Source organism: Rhinoderma darwinii, chromosome 1 (assembly GCF_050947455.1).
Source record: "Rhinoderma darwinii isolate aRhiDar2 chromosome 1, aRhiDar2.hap1, whole genome shotgun sequence".
Lineage (NCBI taxonomy): Eukaryota > Metazoa > Chordata > Amphibia > Anura > Rhinodermatidae > Rhinoderma > Rhinoderma darwinii.
Window position 1 is genome coordinate 1,161,741 of NC_134687.1, and position 12,574 is coordinate 1,174,314.

The 12,574-nt window shown below is 52.1% G+C and overlaps 1 protein-coding gene across 2 annotated transcripts in view; it reads right to left on the bottom strand.

Annotated features, from left to right (window-relative positions):
* Nucleotides 1-7,747: 7,747 nt before the first annotated feature.
* The window catches only part of TTC31 (tetratricopeptide repeat domain 31), a 28,735-nt gene continuing 23,908 nt past the window's right edge, over nt 7,748-12,574 (bottom strand). Inside the window, exons 8-15 of one of the 2 annotated variants that reach the window (XM_075855221.1) lie at nt 10,931-11,021; nt 10,227-10,368; nt 9,763-9,864; nt 9,532-9,601; nt 9,194-9,317; nt 9,044-9,118; nt 8,850-8,952; nt 7,748-7,968 (exon numbers count right to left, since the gene is read on the bottom strand). In XM_075855221.1, coding sequence (XP_075711336.1) covers nt 7,867-7,968; nt 8,850-8,952; nt 9,044-9,118; nt 9,194-9,317; nt 9,532-9,601; nt 9,763-9,864; nt 10,227-10,368; nt 10,931-11,021 — 809 coding nt within the window. In that variant the 3' untranslated portion in view covers nt 7,748-7,866. Of the gene's footprint in view, nt 7,969-8,849; nt 8,953-9,043; nt 9,119-9,193; nt 9,318-9,531; nt 9,602-9,762; nt 9,865-10,226; nt 10,369-10,930; nt 11,022-12,574 lie in introns of those variants that run through there. The other variant, XM_075855226.1, reaches the window with a different exon arrangement.

Sequence of the window (12,574 nt, forward strand, 5' to 3'; positions counted from 1 at the left end):
TACATGTTGAAGTGGGAGTCCTTGCTGAATAAAACTATCCCTCTCTCATTGTGGCAGATTATCTGGTCACAAGCAGCTAAATCTTCCATCTGCATATAAAGAAAATCAATACAAAATTCTTATGTTTTGGTACCACACCCCTGCCTTTCTGCATAGCTTCAATCCGGGTATTCCTTCGGAGTGTTGGCGATGTGGAGATCAGAGAGGTGACCTGTTCCATATTTTTTGGGGTTGCTCACTGGTCCAACAGTATTGGTTGGAGGTGAAGAATTTGGCGAGGGCGGTATTACAGCAGGATATTCCTCTAGACCCTCTTCATTATCTCCTGAATGTCCCCCCTAGGTCCTTGGAGAAGCCACTAGCCCGACTTTTTCGACACTTTCTCACCGCCGCTAAGACGTTGATAGCTTGGAAATGGAGACAGACCGCCCCTCCCTCCCACATCGAATTAATGACTAGAATTAGGGAAATTCACTCTATGGAGTATATGACGGCCTCTATTGATAACACACTAGACAGGTTTAGGCTGGGTTCACACAACCTATTTTCAGACGTATACGAGGCGTATTATGCCTCGTTTTACGTCTGAAAATAGGGCTACAATACGTCGGCAAACATCTGCCCATTCATTTGAATGGGTTTGCCGACGTACTGTGCAGACGACCTGTCATTTACGCGTCGTCGTTTGACAGCTGTCAAACGACGACGCGTAAATGGACTGCCTCGGCAAAGAAGTGCAGGACACTTCTTTGCCACGTAATTTGAGCTGTTCTTCATTGAACTCAATGAAGAGCAGCTCAAGATTTACGAGCATCTCAGACGGCTCGTAAATTACGAGGAGGAGCATTTACGTGTGAAACGAGGCAGCTGTTAACAGTCTGTCTTTTCACACGTAAATGCCTCTCATCGTGTGAACATACCCTTAAAGTGGTGTGGGATCCGTGGGATAAGTATTGGCTTCCGATATCTCAGGACTAGGCCGTAGCTCGATTTCTGATTATCCCCTCCCCTCCCCCCCCCCCTTTTTTGTTTTTTCCCTGGTGTCTTGTTTTGTCTGTTTGAATTTACTGCTATGTCAAGTGGATTGTATGGCTTGCCCATGCGTCCTAATGTCATGTGTATATTTTGAAAATTTTCAATAAAAATACAGTTGAAACCATTATGTAGATCCCTCAGGACTGGTGCAGGTGAAGCACGACATAGAACGAGCCCAGAGGGTGAAGGAAGAATTCAGGAAAGTTAATTCTAGAGAGGACTGGAATATTGATTGGCCCGACTGGCGGAGCTGGTTAAACCCGGCCAATTGGTGTAAAGGATTTGTTGGCCGGTTCTGGGGTAACTCGTGTGACTGTTCAGGTCTTAGGTTTTGTTTTACTGGGATAGATTTTGTTCAAACTTGTAATATGTTTGATTACAAGAATAACAAAAGTCAAGAAAACAGCGCAGGATATTAACCCCTTCCCGCTCCTGGACGTACTATTAGGTCATGGTAACCGTATCGTTCGCGCTCCATGACCTAATAGTACGTCGCGGGTGTAACGGCCGTCCTCCCGACACATACAGGAGCTGTGACCGCCTCTGTCTCGTACAGCAGCTGCCGCAGCTCCTACAGCGGGGACCGATCGCTGTGTCCCCGCTGATTAACCCCTTAAAAGCCACTTTCAATAGAGATCACGGCTTTTTAGGGGTTAAGCCACAATTGCCAGCCTGCTACATGATAGCGGCCGGCGATGGTGGCTATGGCAACTGGACACCAAACAATGGCGTCCGGCTATGCCAACGACGGAAGCCTAGTGGGTCCTGAGGAAGTCAGGAGCCACTATGCTTGCTGTCAGTGAGTAGCTGACAGCTCTAATACACTGCACTACGCATGTAGTGCAGTGTATTAGAATAGCGATCAGGGCCTCCTGCCCTCACGTCCCCTAGTGGGACAAAGTAATAAAGTAAAAAAAAAGTTAAAAAAAGATGTGTAAAAATAAGAAAATAAAAGTATTAAAAGAAAAAATCCCCCTTTTTCCCTGATCAGTCATTTATTATTAATAAAAATATATAAACAAACAAATAAACTCTACATAATTGGTATCGCCGCGTCCGTAACGGCCTGAACTACAAAATTATTTCGTTATTTATCCCGCGCGGTGAACGCCGTAAAAGAAAATAATAATAAACCGAACCACAATCACAATTCTTTGGTCACTTCACCTCCCAAAAAATGGAATAAAAAGAGATCAAAAACCCACATGCACCCCAAGAAAACTGCAATGAATTCCTCAAGGGGTCTAGTTTCCAAAATAAGGTCACTTTTGGGGGGTTTCCACTGTTTTGGCAGCACAAGACCTCTTCAAACCGGACATGGTGCCTAATAAAAAGGAGGTCTCATAATCCTCCAGGTGCTCCTTTGCTTCGGAGGCCGGCGCTTCAGTCATTACCGCCCGAGGGCCACATGTGGGATATTTCTCTAAACTGCAGAATCTGGGTAATACGTATTAAGTTGCGTTTCTCTGATAAATCCTTTTGTGTTATAGAAAAAAATGGTATAAAAAGGATTTTCTGCCAAAAATAAATATGTAAATTTCACCTCTACTTTGCTCTAAATTCCTGTGAAACATCTAAAGGGTTCATAAACTTTTTAAATGCTGTTGTGAATACTTTGAGGGGTCCAGTTTCTAAAATGGGGTATTTGATAGGGGTTTCTAATATATGGGCCCCTCAAAGCAAATTCAGAACTGAACTGGAACCTAAAAAAATAAATAAATGAGGCAATACTTCGCTTCTTACATTATACTGATAATGAGCCGTGCCCACCCCGAGATGACCCCAGTTTTTGACCGTTTGTATAAACGGAGACCCCTATTAGACCGTTTCAGTGCCCGGTTTGCCCAGCATTCACCCCCGAGAAGTGTGTTTCTATTGATGAGTCCCTGGTACATTTTAAAGGGAGGGTTCAATTCTGCGAGTACCTGCCGGGTAAGAGGGCAAGGTATGGCGTGAAGATGTATAAGCTGCGAGAGGGCATCAGGGTATACCTACAGGTTTAGGATATATGAAGGGAAGGACACCAGTGCTCAGCCCCCAGAATGCCCCCCCCTTACTGGGAGTTAATGCAAAAATTGTGTGGTATTTGGTGCAGCCACTGCTGGACCAGGGTCACCACCTCTACCTGGATAATTTATATACCAGCGTCCCACTCTTCAGGTCCCTCGCTTCCAGAAGTCCTGCAGCATGCGGCACTGCTAGAAGAAACCTGAGAGGCCTCCCTTAGGGTATGTTCACACGAGGGCGTCCGTAACGGCTGAAATTACGGGGATGTTTCAGCCTGAAAACATCCCCGTAATTTCAGCCGTAACGGCATGTGCAGGCGCTTGAACGCCGCGTCAATTACGGCCGTAATTAGCGCTGCTATTCATTGGAGTGAATGAAGAACGGCTCCAATTACGGGCAAAGAAGTGACAGGTCACTTCTTTGACGCGGGCGTCTATTTACGCGCCGTCATTTGACAGCGGCGCGTAAATATACGCCTCGTGTGAACAGACAAACGTCTGCCCATTGCTTTCAATGGGCAGATGTTTGTCAGCGCTATTGAGGCGCTATTTTTGGGCGTAATTCGGGGCAAAAACGCCCGAATTACGTCCGTAAATAGGCCGTGTGAACATACCCTAAGACTCAGAAGGGGTGAGAGCCGGGCACAATCCAGCAGCAACATATTGTGTGTCAAGTACAAGACAAGAGAGATGCCACACCAGTACCCATGTACCTGTACGACGTGCCAGTACAGAGACCCCCAAACCAGACTGCATCCTGGACTACAATAGGTACATGGGAGGGATGGACGTGTAAGATCAAGCCCTGAAGCCCTACAGCGCCATGCGGTGTGGTATAAGAAGCTGGCCGGGCACATCATACAGATGGCATTGTACAATGCGTACGTGCTACGTCGATGTGCAGGCCAGAGGGGAACTTTCCTGGAATTTCAAGAGGTGGTTATCAAGAACCTAATCTTTAGGGACCAGGAAGGGGGGGCACCCAGTACTTCTGGAAGCGGGGCCACACGCATCGTACCAGGGCAACACTTTCCAGGAGAAGTTCCCCAAACTGGCAAGAAGGGAAAAAGTCAAAAGAGGTGCAGAGTCTGCTATAAGAGGGCGATAATGGATGACACAATATATCAATGTGACACGTGTGCCGAATAACCAGAGGTCTGTATGAAAGAGTGTTTTCAAATTTATCATACATCCCTTGGTTTATAATTTACCCCAATTGTACTTACCCTGATGCACTCCGCACAGCTTATCCCCCCCTCGTCTTTCCCCTCTGGGCCCTGCTGTGTGTCCAGGCAGCTGATAACAGCCACATGTAGGGTATTGCCATACCCGGGAGAACCCACATTACAGTTTATGGGGTGTATGTCTCCGGTCAAAATGCTCACTACAACTCTAGATGAATGCCTTAAGGGTGTAGTTATTAAAACGGGGTCACTTCTCGGGGGTCTCAACTGTACTGGTACCTCAGGGGCTTCTGCATACATGACTTCGCACCAGAAAATTCCCAGTAGGCCAAATGGTGGTCCTTTCCTTCTGAGCCCTCCCATGGGCCCAAACATCAGTTTATCGCCACAAATGGGGTATTGCCGCACTCTCCAAACCCGGCATGCTGCCTAAAATATATTCTAATAAAAAAGAGGACTCACAATCCACCAGGTGCTTCTTTGCTTCTAGGGCTTGTGTTTTAGTCCACGAGCGCACTAGAGCCACATGTGGGACATTTATAAAAACTGCAGAATCTGGACAATACATATTTAGTTGTGTTTCTCTGGTAAAACCTTCCATGTTACAGAAAAAAAATTGAATACAATTGAAATTCAGCAAGAAAAATAACATTTGCAAATTTCACCTCCACGTTGTTTTAATTCTTGCGAAATGCCTGAAGGGTTAAAAAAACTTTCTAAATGCTGTTTTGAATATTTTGAGGGGTTTCGTTTTCGAAATGGGGTGTTTTATGGGGGTTTCTAATAAATAGGCCCCTCAAAGCCACTTCGGAATTGAACTGGTACCTTAAATAAAAGGCTTTTGAAATTTTCTTAAAAATGAGAAATTGCTGTTTATGTTCTAAGCCTCGTAACGTCCAAGAAAAAGAAAAGAATGTTCAAAAAATGATGCCAATCTAAAGTAGACATATGGGAAATGTGAACTAGTAACTATTGTGGGTGGTATAACCGTCTGTTTTACAAGCAGATGCATTTAAATTCTGAAAAATTCTAATTTTTATACATTTTCTCTAAATATTGCAATTTTTCACCAATAAACACAAATTTCACCACTAACATAAAGCCCAATGTGTCACAAGAAAACAATCTCAGAATCGCTTGGATAGGTTTAAGCATTCCGACGTCATCACCACGTAAAGTGAAATATGTCAGATTTGAAAAGGCCCAAACTAGGCTGCATCCTTAAGGGGTTAAAGTGCATGAGGTCCAGACCCCCCAAGAACCGAGGAGGGGGGAAACATTCAGAGCCACCTGTTTACGTGACACTAAATGCTTCCATACCTGATAAAGTCATCTGTCAAGCCGTAGAAAACCACCAAGATAGATGGGTTTGCCCAAATTGTGAAACCTGTAACTCCCTAAATCTTCAGGTGTGTACAGTGTGTAACGCTGTGCACTCACCTATTGCTGGATCAGGGGAGCTAATCAGAACGGAATCTCGGATGGATATTCTCTTACATGGCGAAGCAAATTTATGTTCCAAAGAAGGGAATTGTCAGAGATATTTTAATATCTTTATATGTGTGAACATAAAGTGCTTCATGTGGACGGACAGCTGTCACTGGAGCTCAAAGATCTGCTGACAACAGCCTACAGGGGGCGCTATTCTATGCCTCCTGGTGTATGACTGTATTCAGCTGTTACAAAGGCAACGTGAGAAAACGTGAGGACATTGTATTTCTTATGGCTAAAAATATGTATTAAAGAGGAGCTGGGAAGACGGGACATTATCATATGTAGAATGTTTATGTGCAAGTATCAGGGTAACGCCTGCTCTCATTATGAGGTCACCGCCTGCTCTGATTATGAGGTCACCGCCTGCTCTGATCATGAGGTCACCGCCTGCTCTCATCATGAGGTCACCGCCTGCTGATTATGAGGTCACCACCTACTCTCATTATGAGGTCACCGCCTGCTCTGATTATGAGGTCACCACCTACTCTCATTATGAGGTCACCGCCTGCTCTGATCATGAGGTCACCGCCTGCTGATTATGAGGTCACCACCTACTCTCATTATGAGGTCACCGCCTGCTCTGATTATGAGGTCACCGCCTGCTCTGATTATGAGGTCACCGCCTGCTCTGATCATGAGGTCACCGCCTGCTCTCATTATGAGGTCACCGCCTGCTCTGATTATGAGGTCACCGCCTCCTCTGATTATGAGGTCACCGCCTGCTCTCATCATGAGCTCACCGCCTGCTCTGATCATGAGGTCACCGCCTGCTGATTATGAGGTCACCACCTACTCTCATTATGAGGTCACCGCCTGCTCTGATCAGGTCACCGCCTGCTCTGATTATGAGGTCACCACCTACTCTCATTATGAGGTCACCGCCTGCTCTGATCATGAGGTCACCGCCTGCTCTGATCATGAGGTCACCGCCTGCTCTGATCATGAGGTCACCGCCTACTCTTATTATGAGGTCACCGCCTGCTCTGATCATGAGGTCACCGCCTCCTCTGATCATGAGGTCACCGCCTGCTCTCATCAGGTCACCGCCTGCTCTGATCACGAGGTCACCACCTACTCTCATAAGGTCACCGCCTCCTCTGATCACGAGGTCACCGCCTGTTCTGATCACGAGGTCCCCGCCTGCTCTCATCATGAGGTCACCGCCTGCTCTGATCATGAGGTCACCGCCTGCTCTGATCATGAGGTCACCGCCTGCTCTGATCATGAGGTCACCGCCTGCTATGATCATGAGGTCACCGCCTGCTCTGATCATGAGGTCCCCGCCTGCTATGATCATGAGGTCCCCGCCTGCTCTCATGAGGTCCCCGCCTGCTCTCATCATGAGGTCACCGCCTGCTCTCATCATGAGGTCACCGCCTGCTCTCATCATGAGGTCACCGCCTGCTCTCATCATGAGGTCACCGCCTGCTCATTAGGTCACCGCCTGCTCTCATCATGAGGTCATCGCCTGCTCTCATCACGAGGTCACCGCCTGCTCTGATCACGAGGTCACCGCCTGCTCTCATCACGAGGTCACCGCCTGCTCTCATCACGAGGTCACCGCCTGCTCTCATTACGAGGTCACCGCCTGCTCTCATCACGAGGTCACCGCCTGCTCTCATCACGAGGTCACCGCCTGCTCTCATTACGAGGTCACCGTCTGCTCTCATCACAAGGTCACCTCCTGCTCTCATTACGAGGTCACCGCCTGCTCTCATTTTCCTATAAATAAAGATGGATCGCCCCCTAGGGGCAGAGACTGTTTGAACACTGAAGCTGCGTGTCATGGTCTCTTCGGCCGCCTCTCTCAGATCCTCCAGGAGAGACATTCATTAATTTGGACCTCATAGACAAATGCAGAAAATGTCTTATGTTAACGGACGATGGAAATTCTGCAGCGACAACATCTTAGATCTCAACCGTCGTATTTCACTAAACCATCGATTCCTGTCCGCGCCGTGTAATGGTATGACCTGATTTTCCGGTCTGTAGCCACCACCCCCCCTTTTTGTTGTATTGAAGAATTGACAAGTTCCAAAAATCTTTAATAAAAACAGTTTAAAAAATAAATGTATGAAAGACGTATTTATTAGGAAACGTCATGTAAAGTGACAGCCGCCAATAATAGATGGTCCTCGTCTGCCCGCTCATTTCACCAGCATTCTTGCTCCAGGAACACCAGGGTTAAGGTTTGAGTGTTCAGGATTCCGCAATTGGAGAACAAATGTGGAACCCTCAATATTTATTCCCTAGGATAGAGATGTTAAGATCCGTCAACAGCAGCAGACAAGGAGGGGGCAGGATAGAGGGTGGAGGGTAGAGCCGGTACAGGAGATGTAGGAGGGGCAGGATAGAGAGTGGAGGGTAGAGCCGGTACAGGAGATGTAGGAGGGGCAGGATAGAGGGTGGAGGGTAGAGCCGGTACAGGAGATGTAGGAGGGGCAGGATAGAGGGTGGAGGGTAGAGCCGGTACAGGAGATGTAGGAGGGGGCAGGACAGAGGGTGGAGGGTAGAGCCGGTACAGGAGATGTAGGAGGGGCAGGATAGAGGGTGGAGGGTAGAGCCGGTACAGGAGATGTAGGAGGGGCAGGATAGATGGTGGAGGGTAGAGCCGGTACAGGAGATGTAGGAGGGGCAGGATAGAGGGTAGGACCGGTGTAGGAGATGTAGGAGGGGCAGGATAGAGGGTGGAGGGTATGGCCGGTGCAGGAGAGGCAGGATAGAGGGTAGGGCCAGTACAGGAGATGTAGGAGGGGCAGGATAGAGGGTAGGGCCGGTACAGGAGATGTAGGAGGGGCAGGATAGAGGGTGGAGGGTAGAGCCGGTGCAGAAGATGTAGGAGGGGCAGGATAGAGGGTGGAGGGTAGGGCCGGTACAGGAGATGTAGGAGGGGGCAGGATAGAGGGTGGAGGGCAGGGCCGGTGCAGGAGATGTAGGAGGGGGCAGGATAGAGGGTGGAGGGATAGAGTGTGGCGGGCAGGGCCGGTTCGCGGGGGGGGGGGGGGGTTGGGGGGATAGAGGGTGGACAGTAGGGCCGGTTCGGGGTGGGGGGTGGGTTAGAGGGTGGAGGGTAGGGCCGGTTCAGGGGAGAAGGAGGGGGCAGGATACAGCTCGTCGTCCCCTCAGTTACCTGTAGGTTTCGGAAGGCTGACTCGGCGGCCCCTTTGTTGGTGAAGTTGATGAAGGCGCAGGTTCTGCTGTACAGGATACGTAGGGAATGAATGGGACCAAACCTGAAAAGAGAAAAGCGTTACCAGATGAGCGGCGCCAGGACGAGCGGCGCTAGGCAGCAGAGCGGACATAGAGGCGACGTCCATCACTCACACGTCAAACAGCGATCTCAAAACTTTCTCCGTGATCTTGTCCGTGATGTTCCCGACCCAGACCGGGTATAATGCGCTGCGGAGGGAAGACAATTATCCATCATACAGACCCAGCAATGTCCCCTCCCCCGCCCTGGATCAGAGGTGCTACCTGCTGGGAGGCGCGGGGTTAATGGGTGGGCTCTTCGGGGCGGATCGTCCTCCATTAGATCTTGTATAAACCAAATCACGGGGAACAAACACTTTATAATTATTATTATTATGTCCTAACGAACCTGAAATAGAGAAAGTCACTAGAACCATCATCACAGGCCCCCGCAGTGCCCCCCACCCCCTTCCCGCCTGCAGTGTTCCCCCCCATCCCCCTCCCCGCAGTGTCCCCCCCTTCCCCCTCCCCGCAATGTCCCTCCCCGCCCCCGCAGTGTCCCCCCTTCCCCGCAGACCCCTCCCCATCTGACCCCCGCTGCTCTGGCGCCCCCTTGTGCTTACTTGGTGGAGTTGGCCGAGGGTTCTGGGGCAGATAATTGGGGACGTTCCCCCTCGTGCACATTATCAGCTCCTACAAGAGACACAGAAGATACGAGATGAATATCAGAGCGGAGGTGAAGCGCGTGCGGTGTGATGGGGGAGGTGAAGCGCGTGCGGTGTGATGGGGAGGTGAAGCGCGTGCGGTGTGATGGGGGAGGTGAAGCGCGTGCGGTGTGATGGGGGAGGGGTCACCTGTAGCCTCAGCTGGCAGTCCCCGAGCTCCTGCGCCGCCTCCACACAATTCACGTCACATGATAACACTTCCTGGAACGCGGTGATGGCCTCAGAATATCTCTGTGGGTGAAGAGTGACGTCATACAGGAGATGCGGTCACTGTCGGGGGGGGGGGGGGTCTCGTCATACAGGAGATGCGGTCACTGGTCACTGCCGGGGGGGGGGGTCTCGTCATACAGGAGATGTGATCACTGCTGGGGGGAGTCTCGTCATACAGGAGATGCGATCACTGCTGGGGGGGGTGGAGGGGGGTCTCGTCATACAGGAGATGCGGTCACTGCCGGGGGGGGGGGGGGGCGGGGGTCTCGTCATACAGGAGATGCGGTCACTGCCAGGGTGTGGAGGGGGGTCTCGTCATACAGGAGATGCGGTCACTGCCGGGGGGGGGGGGGGCAGGGGTCTCGTCATACATTATCATTTACCTTCAGTCCCTTCAGGGCTTTTCCTCTCCGGAAGTTTCCCTTTATAAAGTGCGGCTGCAGCTCCAGCGCCGTCTCCGCGTCCTGCAGTGCTTCATCATAGCGGCCCACCCGCTCATAATTGTACGAGCGATTCCCCAGAAACCTGTGCGGGGGAGGGTCAGAGGAGAGAGTGAATGAGGACCCCCCCAGGGGAGCAGGGGGAGGGGGAGGCACGGCAGGGGGAGGCACGGCAGGGGGAGGGCGAGGCACGGCAGGGGGAGGGCGAGGCACGGCAGGGGGAGGGCGAGGCACGGCAGGGGGAGGGCGAGGCACGGCAGGGGGAGGGCGAGGCACGGCAGGGGGAGGGGGAGGCACGGCAGGGGGAGGGGGAGGCACGGCAGGGGGAGGGCAGGGGGAGGGCGAGGCACGGCAGGGGGAGGGCGAGGCACGGCAGGGGGAGGGCGAGGCACGGCAGGGGGAGGGCGAGGCACGGCAGGGGGAGGGCGAGGCACGGCAGGGGGAGGGCGCAGCAGATAAATATGTATAAGATAGAAGTATAGACGATGTCAGTATATTGCGCCCCCTATAGCCGGGCAATGGAAGCCCCCACAGAGGTTATCTCCAGTATATGGATTCCTCACATCAGTGCATGCTGGGAATATATCATCCAGTACCTGTAAACACACAGACAGAAGAGCGCCCCCTGCTGGGACCTCTGTACTCACCTGTACTCGCTGGGGTTTAACGTAATAGCTTCAGTATAATAATGTAACGCTTGTGTGTAACTCCCCTTACTGGCCAAATTATTCCCAATACCTGCGGAGAAAACCGGCATTAAAGACAGGACAGGGAGGACGACGCAGGAGGAGGGGGATACAGTGCTGCAGGACAGGGAGGAGGAGAGTACAGAACCAGAAGAGGCGGGAGGAGGAGAGTACAGAGCCAGAGGAGGCGGGAGGAGGAGAGTACAGAGCCAGAGGAGGCGGGAGGAGGAGAGTACAGAGCCAGAGGAGGCAGGAGGAGGAGAGTACAGAGGACGCGGGAGGAGGAGAGTACAGAGGACGCGGGAGGAGGAGAGTACAGAGGACGCGGGAGGAGGAGAGTACAGAGGACGCGGGAGGAGGAGAGTACAGATGACGCGGGAGGAGGAGAGTACAGAGGAGGCGGGAGGAGGAGAGTACAGAGCCAGAGGAGGCGGGAGGAGAGTACAGAACCAGAGGAGGCAGGAGGAGGAGAGTACAGAACCAGAGGAGGCAAGAGGAGGAGAGTACAGAGCCAGAGGAGGCAGGAGGAGGAGAGTACAGAGCCAGAGGAGGCAGGAGGAGGAGAGTACAGAGCCAGAGGAGGCAGGAGGAGGAGAGTACAGAGCCAGAGGAGGCAAGAGGAGGAGAGTACAGAGCCAGAGGAGGCAGGAGGAGGAGAGTACAGAGCCAGAGGAGGCAGGAGGAGGAGGAGAGTACAGAGCCAGAGGAGGCAGGAGGAGGAGAGTACAGAGCCAGAGGAGGCAGGAGGAGGAGAGTACAGAGAAAGGAGGCGGCAGGAGGAGGAGAGTACAGAGAAAGGAGGCGGCAGGAGGAGGAGAGTACAGAGAAAGAGGAGGCGGGAGGAGGAGAGTACAGAGCCAGAGGAGGCGGGAGGAGGAGAGTACAGAGCCAGAGGAGGCGGGAGGAGGAGAGTACAGAGCCAGAGGAGGCAGGAGGAGGAGAGTACAGAGCCAGAGGAGGCAGGAGGAGGAGAGTACAGAGCCAGAGGAGGCAGGAGGAGGAGAATACAGAGCCAGAGGAGGCAGGAGGAGGAGAATACAGAGCCAGAGGAGGCAAGAGGAGGAGAATACAGAGCCAGAGGAAGCAGGAGGAGGAGAATACAGAGCCAGAGGAGGCAGGAGGAGGAGAGTACAGAGCCAGAGGAGGCTGGAGGAGGAGAGTACAGAGCCGGAGGAGGCTGGAGGAGGAGAGTACAGAGCCGGAGGATGCGGGAGGAGGGGAGTACAGAGCCAGAGGAGGCAGGAGGAGGAGAGTACAGAGCCAGAGGAGGCAGGAGGAGGAGAGTACAGAGCCAGAGGAGGCAGGAGGAGGAGAGTACAGAGCCAGAGGAGGCAGGAGGAGGAGAGTACAGAACCAGAGGAGGCAGGAGGAGGAGAGTACAGAGCCGGAGGAGGCAGGAGGAGGAGAGTACAGAGCCAGAGGACGCAGGAGGAGGAGAGTACAGAGCCAGAGGAGGCGGGAGGAGGAGAGTACAGAGCCGGAGGAGGCAGGAGGAGGAGAGTACAGAGCCAGAGGACGCAGGAGGAGGAGAGTACAGAGCCAGAGGAGGCAGGAGGAGGAGAGTACAGAGCCAGAGGAGGCGGGAGGAGGAGAGTACAGAGCCAG